Genomic DNA, 25,057 nt, shown 5'->3' on the forward strand with positions numbered 1-25,057 from the left:
ATGAAGCAACTGACAAACAACTAATCTCAAAAATATACAAGCAACTCCTACAGCTCAACTCCAGAAAAATAAATGACCCAATCAAAAAATGGGCCAAAGAACTAAATAGACATTTCTCCAAAGAAGACATACAGATGGCTAACAAACACATGAAAAGATGCTCAACATCACTCATTATCAGAGAAATGCAAATCAAGACCACTATGAGGTACCATTTCACACCAGTCAGAATGGCTGCGATCCAAAAGTCTACAAATAATAAGTGTTGGAGAGGGTGTGGAGAAAAGGGAACCCTCTTACACTGCTGGTGGGAATGCAAACTAGTACAGCCACTATGGAGAACAGTGTGGAGATTCCTTAAAAAACTGGAAATAGAACTGCCTTATGATCCAGCAATCCCACTGCTGGGCATACACACTGAGGAAACCAGAAGGGAAAGAGACACGTGTATCCCAATGTTCATCACAGCACTGTTTATAATAGCCAGGACATGGAAGCAACCTAGATGTCCATCAGCAGATGAATGGATAAGAAAGCTGTGGTACATATACACAATGGAGTATTACTCAGCCATTAAAAAGAATTCATTTGAATCAGTTCTAATGAGGTGGATGAAACTGGAGCCTATTATACAGAGTGAAGTAAGCCAGAAGGAAAAGCACCAATACAGTATACTAACGCATATATATGGAATTTAGAAAGATGATAACAATAACCCTGTGTAGGAGACAGCAAAAGAGACACTGATGTATGGAACAGTCTTATGGACTCTGTGGGAGAGGGAGAGGGTGGGAAGATTTGGGAGAATGGCATTGAAACATGTAAAATATCACGTATGAAACGAGATGCCAGTCCAGGTTCAATGCACGATACTGGATGCTTGGGGCTAGTGCACTGGGACGACCCAGAGGGATGGTATGGGGAGGGAGGAGGAGGAGGGTTCAGGATGGGGAGCACATGTATACCTGTGATGGATTCATTTTGATATTTGGCAAAACTAATACAATTATGTAAAATTAAAAAAAAAAAAAAAAGAAATCTATGAAGCCAAAGGTTTCCTGGATCACATGAAGTATTTTGAACTTCTGGTGCCTTAAAATTAAGCATTGAGATTTTAGAAGAGAAATAAAAATATGGAAAGTAAATTACTGTTCATAGAGATATGCTAACATTTTAGTTCACTACACGTGGCTTAAGACATTAGAATACTGGGCTCTGGAGAATGTCCAATAAAACGATAAAGGAGAGATGACCATTATCAAAGTAATAGTCTAGTAGTCACAAAAGAAATATCTAAAAAGAGGGTCAAAGACAATACAAAAATATTTTTAAATGTTTCATAAATGTTTTAAAGCAATGTGTCTCAAAATTCAAATTTCCTAACTTATGGCTAGAAACCTAAATGAAGTAGGTATTGGATCATATTAGATCATTTCAAGCATAAAAAAAAAAAACAACAAAAGCAAAGGCCCAAAGACAGGAATGAGACAGCATATATAAAGAGCAAGAAGATAAGAGTGGCTAAATTACAGTGAACAAGGAACAAGGCAAACAGTAGAAAATGAGATTTAAAAAGAATATCAGAGACTAAATCAGGGGGAAAGACTTTGACTTTTATTCAAAGTGTAACTGAAAGCTATCGGAGAGTTGAGAGAAGAGAAGTGGCATGATCCAATTTCCTTTTCGAAAGGATCAATCCGATTGTTCTCTGGAGAACAGACTATAAGTAACATAAGAACAGAAGCTGTTAACGGGTCAGTGTAACAGCTGAAAATGTTACACTGACCAGGAAAAAATGTTGGCTTGGGCTAGGATGGCAGCAGTATAGGCAGTAAAATATGGTGAGATTCAGGATTTATTTATAAGGTAAAACTAACAAGATTTGCTAATGGATTACACATGAGGTATGAGAGCAAAGTCAAGGATGATTTTATATTTTGTTACCTTAGCAACTAGGTGAATGGTAGTACCCTAAGGTTAGATTCTGTGTGCCTGGGATGGCCAGGCACTTGCATTTTTAATGGGGTCTAAAACTGATAATGATCACTAGAGGAACATTCACGAAATAGCAGGTTGAGAGAGAGGTTAGGAGATAGAAAATCAAGTTGTTTGGCGTAAATCTATTTTTATTCCCCTAACAGACTTCCAACTGGAGATGTCAAGTAGTGAGGTATATTGAAGTGAGCGGGGAGGTCAGGATTGGAGACGACATAAAGTTAGGAGTCATTTTAAATAAATATTTAAAGCTATGACTAGATGAGATTCAACTCAGGAGTAAGAGTAAAGAGAAGTAGTTTAAGGATTGAGGGCTGGGACATTCCATATTTGGAGGTCAAGAAAAAGAAAAAAATCCTGCCAAGGAAACAAGACCTACCAGTCAGAGAGATGAGAAAAAGATAAATCAAGTATGGAATATCAGAAGTAAACTGAAGAACATGTTTCAAGAAGGGACTGGTCAATTATAATAATGCTGAGAAGTTCAAGTGAGGGGATAAACTATTTGACACCTAAGTCCTGAAGGTACTGACCTTCCATTACCATCATTCTACCTTTTGCCTAAAAGCCTTTAGGGTTCTAAAACTCACCTCTGATTACTAATATCCATTATAATCAACTGATGAAATCAGAATAAATCATTAATGAAAATATGTCACATGATATAATGCAGGTACATGTGATTCAGAACTTGAGCCTAAATAACTAAAGGTATACTAAAATTTTTCACTTATTGAATGAATAATCTAGAGCAAAAGATATTAACATTTTTCCCTGTTTTGAAATCATAAATCTCTTTGAAAATCCAAGATATTTGGATTTTCAAGGAGGAAGAGGGGTGATTTGGGAGTAAGTATGTTTATATCACAAATCTTATACACATTAAAAACACTTTTGCATATAATTATCATATATTCACAGACCCCATAAAACTGTTCTGGAGACATTAGGTTAAGAATCCTTGATTTAATACAATATTATTCTATTGTACAATATCTATTCTACTATGCTAATAAGAAAAATCCTCACTTGTACATTGGAAATAAGTACTCCAAAAGAACAAATTATTGATAGTGAACAAAAAGTGAATCTTGAATTTTATGAATTAAACTATATCTCTATCATAATAAATAACTGCAAGAGTAATTTAAAAAACTGAAATAATTTACACTTACCACTAACATTTTCAGTTAAAATAAGGTGAAAGACCTGAGCAAAGGCATCAACATCTTTATGCAGCCATATGTCAGAAAGACAAGCATCCATTTCCTTTATTAACCATGGTTCAAGGCAATTCACATCTTTTTCTGTCTTCAAAAAGAAGCAAAGATTATAAATTACTTAACCTTTGCTGGCAAAGAATACAAGATGGCCATAATGACAATAAGAACTATTAGTCATACAGTGTTATATCAAAGGATTTGACATAAAAGTTTGTCATTTCATCATAAACATTATCATTTCCAATACTGTATCTTGTTTTCATATTCATCTTTTATCTGAGAATAAGCTTGTGAACAAAGCAGTATGATCTAGTCACAATATTAACTGTGCTTCTGACACAATGTTGCTAAATATACCTGCAGATCAGTGGTCTTTTCTCCCAACTGTACCACAGAGGAAATGTCACCTGGAGCTTGTCAACACTGAAGCCAAGTCCCACCCCAGAGCAAGAACATCAGAATCTCTGATGGAGGCCAGATTCCACAGGACTTTAAATGTTCCTCGGGAGATGCTAATATGTAGACAGGCTTAAGAATCACTAATTTACAGGATCAAAATGCTATATTCACTGAACCAAATGGATGTTCCCAACATTAAATAACAATTTTTAAATATTCTTTAAAAGTATACATTCTTTACAAGAAGAGTTCATTTGGATGCATCAGAACTTTAAACAATGGGAGAAAACTGCCAAGCATATTTGCATTCTCATGCTCAATACAGTTTAATTCCTTTTCTAAAAAGTACACAGTCCCAGCCATTGCTCTAATCACCAATGCCTTTTTAAGAACTCTGAGTGAAAGTTGCTCAGTTGTGTCCGACTCTTGCAACCTGTGAGGCTCCTCTGTCCATGAGGATTCTCCAGGCAAGAACACTAGAGTGAGTTGTCATGCCCTTCTCCAGAGGATCTTCCCAACCCAGGGATCAAACCCAGGTCTCCCACACTGCCTGCAGATTCTTTACCATCTGAGCCACCAGGGAAGTACTTAAGAATCCTAAACCAAAATAAAAGACCAGAAGGAACCTAGGAAATTCATTAGTTTGTTTTCAAATAGACTTCATGGAACCCAAAGTAGCAGACACCCCACCTAGGGAATAGAGGTGGAGAGTGAGGGGTGAGCAGGCAGGATGTCTACAAAAAAGATTTTGTAGAAAGATTTTGTGGCAAAATAAAAGGGAGAAAAGAAACTGAGGTCTATGATGGGTAACTGACTTTACAGTCACATAGCTTTCTGGTGGAAACCCTGGTCTTGATTATACTTGCCTTAATACCAACAGTATTTTCTCAGTTTTTTCCTAACTTAGCTAATCTTACATTGCTTTGATCATAGGTCCTTAAATTTTGACATGATAAAATATCAAGCAATGATAATGTATTTTCTTGATAAACTATTTTCTTGAAACAATTTACAGAAAATATTGAAATAATTTTAACTCAGAATGAAACAATAAAATATGTCACATTATTTGAAAAAAAGAATTTATAGAAAGTTATTCTGAAAAATGTGTTGTAGTCTAAGATAAAGGGAAGTATGCTTTAATAATGCAATAAAAATTATAATCTCATAAAATATTGTTTAAAGTATACAATTTTCACTCAAACTATCAGTGTAAAACCACTGAGGTCTTACCAGCTGACTGAAGACAGCGTCACCACCATCATCCAATAAATCATACTCTTCAGTCACATTTGGGATAGCTCTCTGTCTCTGAGATTCAGGCTTGAAACTATTCTCTTGAGCTGAGTACCATTCTGTAAGTGTGGTTTGTTGTTTTTCCTCTAAATTAATTACCAAAGAAAATAAGTAGATACATTCTTTGCATTATGAAATACATTTCTTTAAAAAAATTAAGTGAATTTGAAAATAACTAAAAGTTGGCCTTATTTTAAAGTTACTTTTTTAAAAAATTAATTAGAAACATTCAATAAAACATGTTCAGTTCAGTTCAGTTCAATCACTCGGTCATGTCTGACTCTTTGCAACCCCATGAATCACAGCACGCCAGGCCTCCCTGTCCATCATCAACTCCCGGAGTTCACCCAAACTCATGTGCATTGAGTTGGTGATGCCATCCAGCCATCTCATTCTCTGTCATCCCCTTCTCCTTCTGCCCCCAATCCCTCCCAGCATCAGGGTCTTTTCCAATGAGTCAACTCTTCACATGAGGTGGCCAAAGTGTTGGAGTTTCAGCCTCAGCATCAGTCCTTCCAATGAATACCCAGGACTGGTCTCCTTTAGGATGGACTAGTTGGATCTCCTTGCAGTCCAAGGGACTCTCAAGAGTCTTCTCCAACACCACAGTTAAAAAGCATCAATTCTTCAGCGCTCAGCTTTCTTCACAGTCCAACCCTCACATCCGTACATGACCACTGGAAAAACCACAGCCTTGACAAGATGGAACTTTGTTGGCAAAGTAATGTCTCTGCTTTTGAATATGCTATCTAGATTGGTCATAACTTTCCTTCCAAGGAGTAAGCATCTTTTAATTTCATGGCTGCAATCACTATCTGCAGTGATTTTGGAGCCCCAAAAAATAAAGTCTGACACTGTTTCCACTGTTTCCCCATCTAGTTCCCATGAAGTGATAGGACCAGATGCCATGATCTTAGTTTTCTGAATGTTGAGCTTTAAGCCAACTTTTCACTCTCCTCTTTCACTTTCATCAAGAGGCTTTTGAGTTCCTCTTCACTTTCTGCCATAAGGGTAGTGTCATCTGCATATCTGAGGTTATTGATATTTCTCCCGGCAATCTTGATTCCAGCTTGTGCTTCTTCCAGCCCAGCATTTCTCATGATGTACTCTGCATATAAGTTAAATAAGCAGGGTGACAATATACAGCCTTGACATACTCCTTTTCCTATTTGGAACCAGTCTGCTGTTCCAGGTCCAGTTGTAACCATTACTTCCTGACCTGCATATAGGTTTCTCAAGAGACAGGTCGGGTGGTCTGGTATTTCCATCTCTTTCAGAATTTTCCACAGTTTATTGTGATCCACACAGTCAAAGGCTTTGGCATAGTCAATAAAGCACAAATAGATGTTTTTTCTGGTACTCTCTTGCTTTTTTGATGATCCAGCAGATGTTGGCAATTTGATCTCTGGTTCCTCTGCCTTTTCGAAAACCAGCTTGAACATCTGGAAGTTCATGGTTCACATACTGCTGAAGCCTGGCTTGGAGAATTTTGAGCATTACTTTACTAGCATGTGAGATGAGTGCAACTGTGCAATAGTTTGAGCATTCTTTGGCCATTGCCTCCAAAGAATAAAACATATTATGTTGAACCAAAAGGAGACATGAAACTGCTTTTAAAAACTTCATCTGTTCATCTACTGGTAAGAAGTTTACTTCTATATAAGTACAAAATTTAATGAACAGTATTTTATCCATGTAACAAATATTGTTTGAACCAATGACTAATATCCATATAGCACTTTGAAGGAAATCATTTACTGAGTTTCTACCACCAAGCTAGTTGTTTGAGATACAAGTTATAATCAGAGCCAGAAATTTTATAATGTACATATTAGTGATTCAACATTGCAGTGTGAAACAGACATTGCTAATTGCTTTTTTCAAGCAAAGAATACAAAGAATTTAAGATTATTTGTCCAAACAACTAAACAAAGGAATCAAAACTTGAAGTCAAGTCTTCCATCATGAATAATGTAGTTAAAAGTAACCAGAAGGAACTTAACCTTAATTCAAAAGTGGACATATAGCATAAATCATAAGAGATATATTAATAGGCAGGTCATGCTACATTCAAAATTCAGACGCAATTGATAACAATATCAAGATTTTAAGAACTCGACAGTTATGAGAAAGATGAGCCTTTCATCACTCACATACAACTCCCTTCTTTCCTCACCTGCCTCTCACTCCCACTCTGTAACACATGCTGGGGGACAGCCAGCACATCATCTTGTCCTTTCTTAAAACAGTGGCTGAATCTCTGGATGCAGACATTCAGCTTTGGCATTCCCTTTCAATTCTTCTCCATAGATTATAACTTTTGGACTTAAACCACAATATAAAAGATCCATTTGGGACAGTAGTCTAATATAATCTACAACCATACACAGAAAGAAATACTTTCAAGTATCCTAGTATCTGCACAGTATAAGACTGGAGTACTCTAAAAAGTCAGTATCAATAGTAATTTTCTTTTATATTTGTTTGATAAAGAGCTTACCTCGTTGTTTTTCCTTTTTGTATTTTAACATTTCTTTGTTTGTATATCCAGTAGTTCTTAAAATGTCTTCCAAAAACATTTCTTTTACTTCAAATGGTCTTCCCTGTACTAAATAATAGGAGTATTTTAATCAGTCAACTTGCATCTTAGAGGTAACTTGCATAAAAACATGAGATTTTCAAATTAATAAATCTAAATGTTAATCTAAAGGCAATTCCATAGATCAAGTAATCCTCATATTGCCCTTTAAATATAACTTTGATAGACAACTGTTTATTTGCATGTTTTTTCCAATGTTTGCTATTCACTTGTGTGTTTGGCATTATACTAGGTACTAGGAATATAAATGGCAAGTAGAAACAGAGTTCCTCCTGTTCTCCTGAAGCTTAAAGATTGCAGTCCAGCAGGAGAGTCAGACCTTAATCCAGTAATTCAGAACAACCATGTAAAAATAAAGTTGTGAAAAGTCCTACGAGAAAGAAGTACAAGATACCATGACAGTACATAATAGGAGAACTTGAATGAGACAAGAAAAACATCTTCAATGAGAAAAATGAGAACCAAGAGAAGGAGGTAAACAAATAATTAAGCTACACAGAGAAGAATGAATGTAATATGAAGAAGGAAAAAAAACACAAAACAGTATGCACAAAGGCCCTATGGTGTGAAAGAATATGATGTTCTCAAGGAACTAAAAAGCCAAGCTATCTGGAACATGATGTGAGGAGTGGTATGGAGAGGGGGCTATAGTTCAAGATGAGGCCAAAGAAACAGGTCTTATTAAGGGTTTAGGTCTTTATTCTGGGGTAAAGGTCTTTCAAAGTTTTAAGCTCATGAGAGTTTTTAAATCATAAAAATTTCATTTCAGAAAACAAGACTCTGGCTGAAACTTGGGGAACGGATTTAAAAGAGAGCAGAGCAAATCGAACAGACCAGTAGGGGCAATTACAATTGTTCAGGCTGAAGAGAACAATAACCTGAATAAGACTGGTGACAGTAAAAATGGAAGGAGACAGACAAACTCTAGATAGACAGGAAGTAAATCCACAGAACTCAGCATTAGATTAAATATGGAGGAATGATAAGGAAGTGTCAACCACAGCTCTTAAAAGTCTAGCTTAAAAAACTGGATAGAGGAAGATGTCATTCTCTGAGGTTGACAAGGAAAGCTAAAGAAAAACAAGTTGGCTTATAGGAGTTGGGGTTTGGTTTTATACATGTCAAATGTTAGTTGCCAAAATGAGCTTCCATTAGCAGATGCATAAATTTTATGTGCCTTCAGTTCAGTTGCTCAGTCGTGTGCGACTCTTGGCGATGCCATGGACTGCAGCATGCCAGACTTCCCTGTCCATCACCAACTCCCGGAGCCTGCTCAAACTCATGTCCATCGAATCAGTGATGCCATCCAACCATCTCATCCTCTGTTGTCCCCTTCTCCTCCTGCCTCTAATCTTTCTCAGCATCAGGGTCTTTTCCAAAGAGTCAGTTCTTCATATCAGGTGGCAAAAGTATTGGAGTTGCAGCTTCAGCATCAGTCCTTCCAATGAACATTCAGGACTGATTTCCTTTAGGATGGACTGGTTGGATCTCCTTGCAGTCCAAGGGACTCTCAAGAGTCTTCTCCAACTCCAAAGTTCAAAAGCATCAATTCTTCAGTGCTCAGCTTTCTTTATGGTCCAACTGTCACATCCGTACATGATACTAGAAAAACCATAGCCTTGACTAGACGGACCTTTGTTGGCAAAGTTATGACTCTGCTTTTTAATATGCTGCCTAGGTTGGCCTTATGAACAAAAAGTCCTACAGGTTGTGACTTAGGTGATTTGGTCAATGGTATGATTAACTAAAACAGGCAACACAAAAGAAGCAGATTTTTTATTTATTTTTCATGTTGATGTATGGCAAAACCAATAAAATATTGTAAAGTAATTAGCCTCTAATTAAAATAAATTTAAAATAAAATATATATATTCTTCTTTTATTCTTATTTTTTAAATTTATTTATTTTAGTTGGAGGTTAATTACTTTACAATACTGTAGTGGTTTTTGCCATACATTGATATGAATCAGCCATGCATGTACATGTGTCCCCCATCCTGAAGCCCCCTCCCACCTCCCTCCCCATACCATCCCTCAGGGTCATCCCAGTGCACCAGCCCTGAGCACCCTGTCTCATGCATCGAACCTGGACTGGCGATCTGCTTCATATATGATAATAGACATGTTTCAATGCTATTCTCTCAGATCATCCCACCCTTGCCTTCTCCCAGAGTCCAAAAGACTGTTCTATACATCTGTGTCTCTTTTGCTGTCTCATTTATAGGGTTATTGTTACCATCTTTCTAAATTCCATATATATGTATTAGTATACTGTATTGGTGTTTTTCTTTCTGGCTTACTTCACTCTGAATAATAGGCTCCAGTTTCATCCACCTCATTAGAACTGATTCAAATGTATTCTTTTTAATGGCTGAGTAATATTCCATTGTGTATATGTACCACAGCTTTCTTATCCATTCATCTGCTGATGGACATCTAGGTTGCTTCCATGTCCTGGCTATTGTAAACAGTGCTGCGATGAACATTGGGCTGTATGTGTCTCTTTCAATTCTGGTTTCCTCAGTGTGTATGCCCAGCAGTGGGATTGCTGGGTTGTATGTCAGTTCTATTTCCAGTTTTTTAAGGACTCTCCACACTACTCTCCATAGTGGCTGTACTAGTTTTCATTCCCACCAACAGTGTAAGAGGGTTCCCTTTTCTCCAAACCCTCTCCAGCATTTACTGTTTGTTGATTTCTGGATAGCAGCCATTCTGACCGGCGTGAGATGGTACCTCATTGTGGTTTTGATTTGCATTCTTCGCATTCCTCTGATAATGAGCGATGTTGAGCATCTTTTCATGTGTTTGTTAGCCATCTGTATGTCTTCTTTGGAGAACTGTCTGTTTTTGATTGGGTCATTTATTTTTCTGGAATTAAGCTGAAGGAGTTGCTTGTATATTTTTTAGAAAGGATTAGTATTCAGTTAGGGCATATTAGATGTGAACTGCTTATAAACTTCCTAAGTCCAAAGCTCTGGAGAAGAGGTTGAATTAGGAAATAAAGATTCAGGAGTCATCCATATAAGAAAGTAGAAGTCAAGGGCAAGAATGAGATCTTCCAGGGAAACAAACTATGCACTCCTAGTATCAAGTACAGAACAGCATAGAGCAGGAAAGAGAAAAAGCAGTCAAAAAAAGAAGGGAAAGGAGGGATAGGGGAGGGAAAAGAAGAGAGGAAGAGAAAAAAAGAATGGATCATGGGAATAATCCTCAAAAAAAACAATATTTAAGCACCATGCAAAAGAAGCCCACAGAGGAGACCAAGAAAGTACAGACTATAACACAGAATGAGACTTAGGAAGCAGTGCTGGCAAACAGATGATGGGGATGTGAGCATTTCACAAAAAAAGGGGGAATGATTATGAGAAATACTACAGCAATTTTAAGTAATATTTTTATATAAAATTTGAATAACAGGCTTGGCAATTAAATCAGTTTCAAAACAACACTGTTAAGAATGTATAAATGAATAGCCCCATAAACTTCAGAAATGTGAATCATTTCAGCCTTTTGGAAAAGTAAAATGGCAAAACCATATTATTGTTAAAATTAAAAATAGACATACTTTTTTACTCAACAATTTCACTTTTAAGAATCTATTCTCAGAAATAAGAGCACCTATATATTGGAGAAGGCAATGGCACCCTACTCCAGTACTCTTGCCTGGAAAATCCCATGGAAGGAGGAGCCTGGTAGGCTGCAGTCCATGGGGTCGCTAAGAGTCGGGCACGACTGAGTGACTTCACTTTCACTTTTCACTTTCATGCATTGGAGAAGGAAATGGCAACCCACTCCAGTGTTCTTGCCTGGAGAATTCCAAGGACGGCAGAGCCTGGTGGGCAGCCGTCTATGGGGTCGCACAGAGTCGGACACGACTGAAGTGACTTAGCAGCAGTAGCGGCATATATATATATATATATATACACACATATATATACATATATATATATATAAGAATATATGTATAAGGATGCTCATAACAATGAAGTTTATAGTTGGCAAAAGGAAGGATCCAGGACCAATGTGAATGTCTAAAAATTAAGAAATGGTTAAATAAATCATGGTACATTCATATTAGGAAATACAAAAGCAGCTGTTCACTATAATAAACTACATCCTACATGTTTGAACTGAGGTAAACCATTGAGTAAACACAACTTTTTCAATTTTTGAGAAGAAAATTAAAAAATTTTTTAAAGATTGGTGAAAAAATAAGGTGTGATTAAAGGATAAGGACAAAAGTTCAGTGGCAACATATTCAGAAGTACATGGGAAATAAATATGGGAATACGACTACTCTGTGAAAGAGTCTAGCAATAAAGGTGAAGCTGTAAGACAGAATTTAAAGAGGAATACAAAATTAAAACATATCTCCTTTTAAGACTAGAAAACTGGCTCACTACACAATAACAAAGACTGAAAAAGAGAGGATGAAAATATATAGAGATGACTGATTCAGTACATCTCAGAGAAAACAGAAAAGGATGCCCTATACATCAGAATATTCCTTAATATTTCTATTTCAATAAATAAAATCAAGCCAAAAAATAATTCTTTCATAAAATCCTGAAGAAATCTGATAATTTTACTTACTATATATCACTGGACAGCTCCCAAAATATCTTATAAAAAGATTTACATCTAAGGCAGCACTAGAAAGAATTAGTTTCAAAGTTGGGTGCTTCTGCAGTAAATCTCTTAACTTTGTAAGTAAAAAATCACTAAATCGATCCCTTTCATGAACTTCATCCTGCAGTAAACAAAAACAAACCATGGAACAGTTAAAACATAAAATAAGTGAAGTCTTTAAAACTATGGAGCTGCTGAGTTTCACACTAAATCAAGTTAAATGTGGAAACAGTCAATTAGTGAAATTTGTTTTATGGACAATTTAGAAATACTCAGATATTAACAATCCTCTGTGGGTAACGTATTGCCCTTTTTCCCACAGAATGTAAAACTGCAGAAACTAAAACAAATTCTGAATTAGTACAGTCTAATTTAATATAATTTTAATAAATCTAAAATCTATTTAAATATGCTTCTGTTAGCATCAGGACCAGGTGCATATTGTGGTTTGAATGCAGAGAACTAAAAACTTTCCAAACCTGCTTATCACAAGCTTATAAATCTTAATCTAAGTTTTCTGACACAAACTGGATAAAAGCTTAGAATTCTTTAATAAGGTGCTAATTCATCTACTTATTTCATCAGCAGCTAGTTAAAATAACAGGATAACCAGGAAGTTAACTGACTTTAAGTATTCTCCTAAGATATGGAAGAGAAAATAGATGACTAAGCACAGACAAAAAAGAAAACTTTCACTATTCTGGAGACTCTTGAAATACACGTATCATTTTTATACATAAAAAGCACTTTTTTACAAAGCTATCTATTTTCACTCATGAAAACTGATGGCAAGAATATCTTTATTTAATACAAATATTTATTTCTAATAATTACGGAAAATAAAAAGTAACTTGATTAGAAGAGCCTGTTTTTAAAAAAAATTGGTTCTTACATATATCCTATTCTAAAATCTTAATTAGCTATTTAAATTTAAATATCTTACCACAATAACATGTGTCACAGTTGACAATGTACTATCTCCTGCCATCAGTGTACGAAGCAGTACCCCATTGGTGCAAAATGTCAGAAGTGTCTTTGGAGAAACCCTTTAAAAAAAAAATGTATAATAACAAATCTTTTATACAATTAAAACATGGCCCTATTAAAATGCAAGTAGCCTTAGTATTTTAGTAAGTATTACTAACATAACAGTGTACTGGTTCAGTTCAGTTCAGTCCAGTTCAGTTGCTCAGTCATGTCCGACTCTTCGCAACCCCATGGACCACAGCATGCCAGTCTTCCCTATCCATCACCAACTCCCAGAGTTCACTCAAACTCATCTCCACTGAGTCGGTGATGCCATCCAACTATCTAACCATTTGTTGTCCCCTTCTCCTCCTGCCCTCAATCTTTCCCAGCATCAGGGTCTTTTCAAATGACTCAGCTCTTCACATCACATGGCCAAAGTATTGGAGTTTCAGCCTCAACATCAGTCCTTTCAATGAACACTCAGGACCGATCTCCTTTAGGATGGACTGGTTGGATATCCTTGCAGCCCAAGGGACTCTCAAGAGTTTTCTCCAACACCACGGTGTAAAAGCATCAATTCTTTGGCACTCAGCTTTCTTTATAGTCCAACTCTCACATCCATACATGACTACCAGAAACCAAAGCCTGATCAGATGGACCTTTGTTGGCAAAGTAATGTCTCTGCTTTTTAACATGCTCTCTAGGTTGGTAATAACTTTCCTTCCAAGGAGTAAGCATCTTTTAATTTCATGCCTGCAGTCACCATCTGCAGTGATTTTGGAGTCCCCAGAAATAAAGTCAGCCACTATTTACACTGTTTCCCCATCTATTTGCCAAGAGATGGGACAGGATGCGGTGATCTTCGTTTTCTGAATGTTGAGCTTTAAGCCAACTTTTTCACTCTCCACTTTCACTTTCATCAAGAGGCTCTTTAGTTCTTCTTCACTTTCTGCCATAACGGTGGTGTCATCTGCATATCCGAGGTTATTGATATTTCCCCTGGCCATCTTGATTCCAGCTTGTGCTTCTTCCAGCCCAGCGTTTCTCATGATGTACTCTGCATATAAGTTAAATAAGCAGGGTGACAATATACAACCTTGACATACTCCTTTTCCTATTTGGAAAGGGAAGTCTGTTGTTCCATGTCCAGTTCTAACTGTTGCTTCCTGACCTATATACAGATGTCTCAAGAGGCAGGTCAGGTGGTCTGGTATTCCCATCTCTTTCAGAATTTTCCACAGATTATTGTGATCCACATAGTCAAAGGCTTTGGCATAGTCAATAAAGCAGAAATAGATGTTGTTCTTGAACTCTCTTGCTTTTTCCATGATCCAGCAGATGTTGGCAATTTGATCTCTGGTTCCTCTGCCATTTCTAAATCCAGCTTGAACATCTGGAAGTTCACAGTTCACGTATTGCTAAAGCCTGGCTTGGAGAATTTTGAGCATTACTTTACTAGAGTGTGAGATGAGTGCAATTGTGCGGTAGCTTGAGCATTCTTTGGCATTGCCTTTCTTTGGGATTGGAATGGAAACTGACCTTTTCAGTCCTGTGTCCACTGCTGTGTTTTCCAAATTTGCTGGCATATTGAATGCAGCACTTTCACAGCATCATCTTTTAGGACTTGAAATACCTCAACTGGAATTCCATTACCTCCACTAGCTTTGTTCAGAGGGATGTTGCTTAAAGCCCACTTGACTTCATATTCCAGGATGTCTGGCTCTAGGTGAGTGATCACACCATTGTGATTATCTGGGACATGAAGATCTTTTTGTACAGTTCTGTGTATTCTTGGCACCTCTTCTTAATATCTTCTGTTAGGTCCATAACGTTTCTGTCCTTTATTGAGCTCATTTTTGCCTGAAATGTTCCGTTGGTATCTCTAATTTTCTTGAAGAGATCTCTAGTCTTTACCATTCTATTGTTTTCCTCTATTCTTTGCACTTATCACTGAGGAAGGCTTTATCTCTCCTTGCTATTCTTTGGAACTCTGCATTCAAATGGGTATATCTTCCCTTTTCTCCTTTTCCTTTCACTTCTCTTCTATTCACAGCTATTTGCAAGGCCTCCTCAGACAGCCACTTTGCTTTTTTGCATTTCTTTTTCTTGGGGATGGTCTTGATCCCTGTCTCCTGTACAATGTCACAAACCTCTGTCCATAGTTCTTCATGCACTCTATCAGATCAAGTCCCTTAAATCTATTTATCACTTCCACTGTATAACTGTAAGGGATTTGATTTAGGTCATACCTGAATGGTCTAGGGTTTTCCCTACTTTCTTCAATTTACGTCTGAATTTGGCAATAAGGAGTTCATGATCTGAGCCACAGTCAGCTCCTGGTCTTGTTTTTGCTGACTGTATAGAGCATCTCCATCTTTGGCTGCAAAGAATATAATCAATCTGATTTCAGTGTTGGCCATCTCGTGATGCCCATGTGTAGAGTCTTCTCTTGTGTTGTTGGAAGAGGGTTTTTGCTATGGGCAGTATGTTCTCTTGGCAAAACTCTATTAGCCTTTGCCCTGCTTCATTCTGTATTCCAAGGCCAAATTTGCCTGTTACTCCAGGTGTTTCTTGACTTTCTACTTTTGCATTCCAGTCCCCTATAATGAAAAGAACATCTTTTTTGGGTGTTAGTTCTAGAAGGTCTTGTAGGTCTTCATAGAACCATTCAACTTCAGTTTCTTCAGCATTACTGGTCAGGTCATAGACTTGGATTACCGGGATACTGAATGGTTTGCCTTGGAAATGAAGAGAGATTTTTTTGTCATTTTTGAGATTGCATCCATTACTGCATTTTGGACTCTTTTGTTGACTATGATGGCTACTCCATTTCTTCTAAGGGATTCTTGCCCACCGTAGTAGATATAATGGTCATCTGAGTTAAATTCACCCATTCCAGTCCATTTTAGTTTGCTGGTATACATGTAGTGTATTGGTACATATATACATTTAGTGTACTGGTATACATGCTTTGTTAACAAAGTTATATGAAATACATATTTTATGTTTGATAATATCACAAATTATTACTAACAGCCTTTTATTAATTATTTTGTTAAAGAGTCCAAAGAGATAGTTTTTAAGATCTGAAACATTTTTAACTTGAGGATAAGATTATATCATAAATGAGATCAGCTTTTTGAATCATTATACCAAAATAATTATGAGCAAAGAAACAGTACTACTTGTCAAGCAGGCACTACTAAGTACTACTATTATCAGTAACAATAATTCAGTCACTAGCACTTATTGAGTGCTTTTGTAAACTTCACATCAAACTTGTGCTCTAGATGCTTTCAATAACCGCACACTACAGATGAGGAAGCTCAGGCTCAAAGAGATGGTACAACTTGCACTTTATCATTAAACTATGAAAGAGGATTTCTTTTCAAACTATTTATTTATTGAAAACCTCAGTAAGTTTAGACATGACCTCAATGTTCTGTTCGCACTTACCTGAAGCAAAATGACCACCTCATTTTTCAACTAACACATTCTCTGCTGGCTGCTAAGTCACGTCAGTCATGTCCGACTCTGTGTGACCCCACAGACAGCAGCCGACCAGGCTTTCCCATCCCTGGGATTCTCCAGGCAAGAACACTGGAGTGGGTTGCCATTTCTTTCTCCAATGCATGAAAGTGAAAAGTGAAAGTGAAATCGCTCAGTCGTGTTCAACTCAGCGATCCCATGGACTGCAGCCTACCAGGCTTCTCCATCCATGGAAGTTTCCAGGCAAGAGTACTGGAGTGGGTCGCCAGTGCCTTCTCCAAACATATTCTCTATGTTTAGTGAAATGCAAATATTTAGTCTTTTCTAAGAATGATAAAAGGTAACAGGTGAATTGTCTTTACCTGCTTTCTAAACGGATCTGATATCCAATTGTTTGACCAATCCTTTCTCTCCTTTCTGCAGCAACTCTTTCAGCCACAGCAATAGCAGCTAAGCGTCTTGGTTGAGTACAAAATATACGGCAGGGAATACCATTTTTAAAGCAATCATCTAAAAGGAACTGAGGAATCTGAAAGAAATTTTAAAGTACTATAAGATGACATAACTGTATATCCAGAAAATCCATGTCAACTGAAAAATCATTAGAACTAAAAAACTTATGTAACAGGTCCAAACATTAAAAAAAACACACACACACTTTTCATGTTAACTGCTAATAATCAGCTGCTGCTGCTGCTGCTACTTCTAAGCTGCTTCAGTTGTGTCTGACTCTGTGGGACCCCATAGACAGCAGCCCACCAGGCTCCACCGTCCCTGGGATTCTCCAGGCAAGAACACTGGAGTGGGTTGCCATTTCCTTCTCTAATGCATGAAAGTGAAAGTGAAAGTGAAGTCGCTCAGTCAGGTCCGACTCTTAGCGACCCCATGGACTGCAGCCTACCAGGCTCCTCCGTCCATGGGATTTTCCAGGCAAGAGTACTGGAGTGGGGTGCCATTGCCTTCTCCAATGTAAAAAGTGTAATTTAGAAAGATTTTGTTCACAAGAGAAACTAAAACACTTAAAAACAAAAGTATAAAGAAACAGTTAAGGTTTACATGAAAAAGATTATAAAACACTGCTGAAAAACATAAAAGATGGGAATACACTAAAAAAATATGACATATTCCTGGGCAGGAATAATCAATATTGCAAAAATATCAATTCTCTCCAAAATATCCTATAAAGTCAATGAAATAAAATTCTGTTGGAATCTTTTAAATAGTGAAAATTATAAAGAAATCAGAAATAGCCTAATACCAGGACAGCAAACACTCTTCTATAATTAAATTCAAACAGGTCAAAAAGATTTAAAAAATAAGGTAAAAGTCTTGCCAAGCCCTACCATTACCAACAGTCCTCTTCACAAAAGTAACTACTGTTAAGTTTCTCATAAACTCTTTTGGGCGGAAAATATGCTTATACAACTTAAAATATTTGTGTATATAAACAAGTTTTTATTCACACAAAGTCATTATTATATTTAATGTTTGTAATCTGTTGATGTCACTTAACAACATATCAGATCTACCTAATCTATTTTAACAGCTGCACACCTAATCTATTTTAACAGCTGCACAAGCCATCTAATAATTTAACAAATATGACTACATATAAAGTAATGTCCAGCTTTTTTAGGTTTGTTATTATTGATGTTGTTGCTTGCTATAAAGAACACTGTAGTGAGCATCTATCCTCAAATACTTTTGCAAAGACAAAAATATGCTGAGTCAAAGAGTATATAAATTTAATTTTCATAAAAATGATCAATCAGCCCTTCAAAACAATTTATACTTTTATCAAAAGAGCAGAAGATGCTGTTTTCTCATTACCTATGCAAATGCTGGATTTCATGAATTTTTAAATTGCAGCCAAACGAGTAGTTTAAAAACTATAATTATGTTTACTTTGTATATGTAGTATAATTTGATGCAAAACTATCACATGAAGTAAAATATTTTTTCTTCTATAAACAACAAAGTAGAAACAAACCTGTGTAGTCTTTCCAGATCCAGTTTCTCCTACAATCAAAACTACTTTATTTTCCTTAATTATTTTAACAATTTCCTCTTGTTTTTCAAACACTGGCAGAGATTGTCTGAAAGAATCAAATTCAGATTCTCCTCTTTTTACTGGAATCTGAGGTATGCCGTTGTTGAGTCGCCCACTTGTCTTGCTCATTTCCCGATTTTCTTTGAAAATGAATAAGAGAACGAAAAAAAAAAAATGTATATCAACAATACAGTTAAAAACATAAGTAATTAATACCTTCTAAGTGTTTCTTCTCTACTCAGTCAACATAAAATTAGCAAGCAATGCCTCAGCTGCTTTACTCCTACACAATATTCTTCGAGAACATTTTACACATTTTGATATCAATTAGAAGGCAAATTTCTCAGAAGTATTCCTAGTGTATAATGTTTTAAAATGAACAAAAATCATTAAAAATAAAATCCAATAAAATCCTAAAATGATTCTCAAACTTGTTTCTATCAATTAGAACAAAATTTTAGAGTAGGAAACAATATACATTATACTTGTAAAGTCTATTGCATGCAGTATGAAAAGACGTATGAAAAAGAAAAAACGCCTCTTGAAATCAGCATGTAAGATTATGTGATCAAACAGAATAACATGTAAATTTAAGGCCTTAATGCTTAACAAATCTCCTAATTGTGCATTTTAGCCAACATCTATATTTAAGCAGATAGGAACAAAAAAGGCATGATGTGTTTTATATTCTTCACATAACAAAATATTTCTGTGTGAATGTATTTTTATTAATAAAACTCCTTGATAGCTAGGACCATGCATTTTCTACATTCTGCAAACCTACTTTACAAATAGAAACTCTGTCATTGGAGATAATAAAAGAAATAAACTTCTCATTAGGAAAATTATTTTTCCAAACAGTAAAATTATAACTTCACTTTATAACCTAAATATATATATTTATCTACCTCTGAGCAAGTTAATATACTGAAGATTCTGTCCTATCTCTTCCCAGAAGCTGAAGCCCTAATTCAAAATTCCATTCATAGTGTATCATGGCAGCATAATATATAATAGTAAAGTCCAGATCGTGGAGTCAAACCTCAGCTCTGCAGTTTACTAGCTGATTGAATGGCCTTGAACAAATTATTAAACTTCTCTGAGCCCAGTTTCTTCACGTGTGAAATAGGGGAAATTCTTACCTTGGAAGGGTTGCCATAAGGCTCTATAATCAAGTTTACTATGCTGTCCAGCACACAATAAGTGCTCAATAAATGGTTAGCTATTACTGTAACATGCAAAAAAAAGAAACAAAAACAAAAACCCTGTCTAACTTAATGACATGCCTTAACACTGCATTTCATTACAAAATTTTTACAAATTCTAATCATTTCAAACAAACTTATTCACAATGAGAAATCTTACTTAATGTTGTTTTAAAATGTTAAAAATGTTTTAATGTTAAGTGGAAAAAGAATAGTCATTCAATAAAAGGATAAACAAGGAATCTCCCCAGAAAATACATACCAGCTTCAACAGCAAACACATTTCCTCTTTCTGTTTTAGGCAGAAGTTCAGTACGCTCTTTATTGGTGACAGGAAATCTCTGAATTAGGCTCCTAACAGCATGTTTTGTATTATGAGTCAAATTACAGGTCATCATTGCATGAGCTGTTTCTGATCCATCTTTCTTCTTCACAGTTAGGTATCTATTTGCTCCCTTTCTGAATATTAATAAAAATCATTTATTTACTATATAAGTCAATTTGTTCACATATGATGTATGGCTACTTAGAAAACATGTCTCAAGCAAAACATTGAAAAAGATAAAAATGCTTTGAGATAAAATGCTGAAAATCTCCAAAAAATCCAGTAAAGAGGAATTGAGTGCTAAAGAGGCCACAAGACCATTTTCAATTAAAATTTCAAAATGCTGCAAATCCAATTTTAATCAGCAAAAAAGGCTTACTTACCCTTAAAGTTTGTCTTAGCAGGCTTCATGGTGGATGAAACATCACCAACTAATACATGCTGGGAAATATACAGAGGGATAAAATCAATTTGAACAGCAGAATCTAAAAATGATAATGAAAATGCCACAGTGGTCCAGTTATGACAGTGATCCAGACTAATATATCCCACTGAGTGTTTTCCCAGTATGCTGGTAATGTCACACTCCCATGAAAAACCTGTTAAGAAAGCCAAGTTTAGTGGGTGAACAAAAAAAATCAGCATTATTGATAAGCATTTTCAGATGTATACTGGGAAAAAAAAAATAAAAAGAAATCTTTCAAAGTTTACGACTCCAGCTTTTGATTATAAGGTAATGATGATTTATAACTGTTCTCAAGTTACTAGATTCTTCAATGAGTCCTAATTATATTTTTGATGACTTCTGTAGCTTTAAGAGTACTAAGTACAATGTCACACACAAAGGAAGTCCTCAGATGTATCTTGAAGGATTTAATAATACATGTCTATAATCTTGTACAATGTAGTATTGGTAAAGAGCTCAGGCTCTGAAAGCACATGGACTTGGATTTGAATCCTACCTCTACCACTTACTAGCTGTGCGACCACAAGCAAATTATGTAATAGCTCTGAGCCTAAGATGATGATGATGATACCTGCCTCAAAGAACTATTGACATGATTAAATAAGATAATGCATAAAGGGCAGTATCTGTTACTGTGTACATACTAAATATAATAAATGAAAGCAACTATTATAGCCAGGAAAAAATATCATTTCTTATACTAAAAAGTTAACCAAAACTTTATAAGAACATTTTTACAATTTGTTAATGCCACTATCACCTTACAAAAATGAGCAACAAAGCCACAAATACAATGAAAAGGACATGTATAATTTTTCTAATTCTCATTAGATTTAAAATTTTTTCAACAATACCTTCACTATAGAATGACATGAAACTGAAGATTAACCTATACAGTTTTAGCTATCTAAGTCTTCGAAATCTTGGTCTTCAATTTACCAAGATTTTTAATTTCTGAAAATTCCTCAATGAATTATAACCTTTCTATGCCATCATCTACTCCTGAACAAGCACTTAGTGATGCTTCAATGATGACATAAAGATGAACTTATTAAAATTTAATCTTATCTATAAATTTTAGTCAATTCCATGGTAAATCAGAATTATTGGATTCTAGAGATGTTCTCCGCAGTAGGTTCTTTTCCCATCAGTCACTCATTCCCCTTCTCTCCCATTTACTTCATAAAATTTTAACTACAGAAGGCCAGAAGTGTGCTGAAATGAGCACTAGAGCAAGAGTCACTAGAACACAAGAGGCCTGTGTTCACTTTCAAGTAACAATGTGATCAAAAATAAATTAATTTACTTCTCTGACACAGTAGAACCATTAATTTTAAAATCTTGAATATGTCTATCAGTTCCAAGATGTTTTAATTTTCTCAAAAATCGTTTCAGCAAAGTTTTCTAGATTTTACTTTTAATTCTCTTTTATTCAATCATTCATCATGTACTGAATACCTACTGTATGCCAGGGACTATGCTAGAGGCCAGGATTACAAAGTTGAGGAAAATACACTTTTTCCTCTGTAAGCTCACAACTAAATTAACAGGTTAGATTGAAACTTTCCCAACACAGATTGCCTAATAATCATACAGAATTAATGTATAAGAATGAGCTTCCCTGGTGGCTCAGTGATAAAGAGGAGGTGCAGGAGATGCCACTCTGATCCCTGGGTCAGAAAGATCCCCTGGAGAAGAAAATGGCAACCTACTCCAGCATTCTTGCCTTGAAAATCCCATGGACAGAGGAGCCTGGTGGGCTACAGTCCATGGGGTTGCAAAAGACAACAAAACAATGTATAAAAATAACTCATATTAAGCAGTGGGAATACTTAGCCACTACCATTTAAAATTTACTAAATTTGGTTTGAACACAGATGGTGGACAGAAAGATAATACCAACTTGCTAGTTTTTGTTTTAGTAAAAAATTCTACTTGTCAATATTAGTGCTTTTCCTATACCATTCAACACCACAGTAGCACTGATATACAATTCAAAAATTAGTGAAATTTTGGCAAAATATTCACTTGTTATTGTGCAGATGAAAACATTCTATACAGCAGTCTTAGGTCTTAGGTAAATTAATACAATAAAATTTCATTCCATGATTTCATTCCAGAATAACACACTACCATGAAAATCTAGTAGTCCCTTTACAAAGCAAAATTAACTAGAAACTACCTGCAAAATGTGGAAAAGATGCTAGATAAGTGAAGTTTTAAAAGTTTTTTAAAACACAAGAAGTTTTAAAAATATAGTAACATGCAAGCCACATATGTCATATTTAAGTATAAATGGACTGAGAGTACAGGTAAGAACATTGTAACTTCTAACTTTTCAAAGGGAAAAGTAATCATACGTTATAATGAAGTTCTGATATTTCAATAGCTTCTTCCTTTTAAAGAAATGATGATATAACTAATCTAATTTGATACAATTTTAATATTAATAAATTGTGGTGACCCAAGGATGAAAGAGCAGATAAAACTAAGGAGGGCCTTGGAATGTAGGAACAGAAAAACCAGACCCTTATTGTCCTTCCCTACCACAACAATGTTGTAACTATTAACGAATTTCGGGTCCTCCTGAGCAGTATAACCTGTCTCCCCTTCTCCCTGCAAGACCCCTATTCTGTTCCTTGTGCCCTGGTTATAAAAATAGACCAAGGACCTGTTCAATGTCCATTCTCCCTTGGGCCATCCCGCTGTTCTAACAGCATCCTCCACTCTAATAAACTTTATTTCCCTCTCATTCTGTCTCATGTCTAGAAATTCTTTTCCAACACGCACATGGACCATGACATAAATGTTGCATTTACATAGAATGTTACTGAATAATTTACCTCAAATACAACCATACAGCTATTTCCCACTTTACAAACCTGAGAACAGTTTACAAATCTGCTGAAGAGCCAAAATCTGAAATCACTACTTAAAAGTTCTCAGCCACCAAGGAATTAATGTCTCTATACAAAGATTCAAAGTCTTCCCTCATAGCTCAGTTGGTAAAGAACCCACCTGCAATGCAGGAGACCTTGGTTCGATTCCCGGGTTGGGATGATCCCCTGGAGAAGGGACAGGCTACCCACTCCAGTACTCTGGCCTGGAGAATTTCATGGACTGTATAGTCCATGGGGTCGCAAAGAGTCAAGCACAACTGAGCGATTTTCACTTCACTTCACAAAGATAATACACATTTGTTTAATGTCTAGCAAATACTTAATTTCATTTCCCTTTAATCTGTACTTGCACTAGGCAGATAGAGGGGCTTCCCCAATGGCTCAGCAGGTAAAGAATCCACCTGCAGTGCAGGAGACACAGGAGACGCCAGTTCAATCCCTATGTCAGGAAGATCCCCTGGAGTGGGAAATGGCAACCCACTCCAGTATTCTTGCCTGGAAAATCCCATGGAGAGAGGAGCCTGGTGGGCTACAGTCCAACGGGTGGCAGAGTCAGACACCACTGAGCGACTAAGCACAGGCAGACAGATGCAAAGACCTAACTCCAAACCATTTTATCTTCAATACTGCAATATAAATATACAAATTTATTGAAATTTATACCACACAAATCTGTACTTTTTATGATTAGCTCAGAAATAATAAACTGAGTTAATTTTGTCACTAAACACAATTATTTCCATGTCATGCTCACTATGTTTGTGACAATTTTTTTTTCTTTTTGTGACTTAATGGACTATAAACAACTTAGAAATGAGCATTATCTAATATTTCTCTCTTAACTACTCATAGTTCCTAAAACATTGCTATGAATTCACTACAAACAACAAAAATTAATTAGCTAAACACTAACTATGTTTGATTGTTGGCTCTGCCACTTGCTAGCTGTGTGAACTTGGGAAAACTAATATCTCCAAGCTTGACTTGCCTCATCTGTTATATAGGAACCAGGTATTAAAAAAGTAGAACCTACCATACAAGAATGTTGAGGATCAAATGATAATTTACTTAAAGCACCTAGCACAATGCCTGTCACACAAGAGCACTTAATAAATGTTAGCTACTGTTACTATTATTTCTGTACATCACAGGGTTTTAATGGATTTCCAAAACTTCACTAACAGGCTTCCTCACTTTTAACCCAATTTTCTTATTTTAGCTAGGGGAAGAGAGGGGGAGTGCAGCATTCAATCTTCTAGGGCAAAAGGTAAGGGAGGCAATAATTAAAATCTGAAAGGGAGGTCTTGTTGTAGGGTGAGAAAAATACTTGCATGCGTGCCTGCATGTGTGTGTGCTCAGTCGTTAAATTATGTTGGACTATTGTGACTCCATGTCCCACCAGGCTCCACTGTCTAGAGGATTTCTCAGGCAAGAATGCTGGAGTGGGTTGTCATTTCCTCCTCCAGGGGATCTTCCCATGCCAGGGATCGAAACAGCACCTCCTGTATATCC

General features: G+C 36.1%; 1 protein-coding gene across 5 annotated transcripts in view; it reads right to left on the minus strand.

The window, feature by feature from the left end:
• YTHDC2 (YTH N6-methyladenosine RNA binding protein C2) overlaps window positions 1-25,057 on the minus strand; it is a 235,940-nt gene that overhangs the window by 44,740 nt on the left and 166,143 nt on the right. For 2 of the 5 annotated variants that reach the window (XM_086323296.1, XM_086323295.1), the window contains 8 exons: window positions 20,117-20,313; window positions 18,590-18,789; window positions 16,962-17,128; window positions 13,085-13,187; window positions 12,106-12,262; window positions 7,414-7,521; window positions 4,851-4,999; window positions 3,171-3,306 (listed from right to left, as the gene is read on the minus strand). In XM_086323296.1, coding sequence (XP_086179422.1) covers window positions 3,171-3,306; window positions 4,851-4,999; window positions 7,414-7,521; window positions 12,106-12,262; window positions 13,085-13,187; window positions 16,962-17,128; window positions 18,590-18,789; window positions 20,117-20,313 — 1,217 coding nt within the window. Of the gene's footprint in view, window positions 1-3,170; window positions 3,307-4,850; window positions 5,000-7,413; window positions 7,522-12,105; window positions 12,263-13,084; window positions 13,188-16,961; window positions 17,129-18,589; window positions 18,790-20,116; window positions 20,314-25,057 lie in introns of those variants that run through there. The other 3 variants (XM_086323298.1, XM_086323297.1, XM_086323299.1) reach the window with 2 other exon arrangements.

Source organism: Bos grunniens, chromosome 10, assembly GCF_055505025.1.
Source record: "Bos grunniens cultivar Pamir isolate PY7600 chromosome 10, Bosgru_T2T1.0, whole genome shotgun sequence".
In the NCBI taxonomy this organism is placed as follows: Eukaryota; Metazoa; Chordata; class Mammalia; order Artiodactyla; family Bovidae; genus Bos; species Bos grunniens.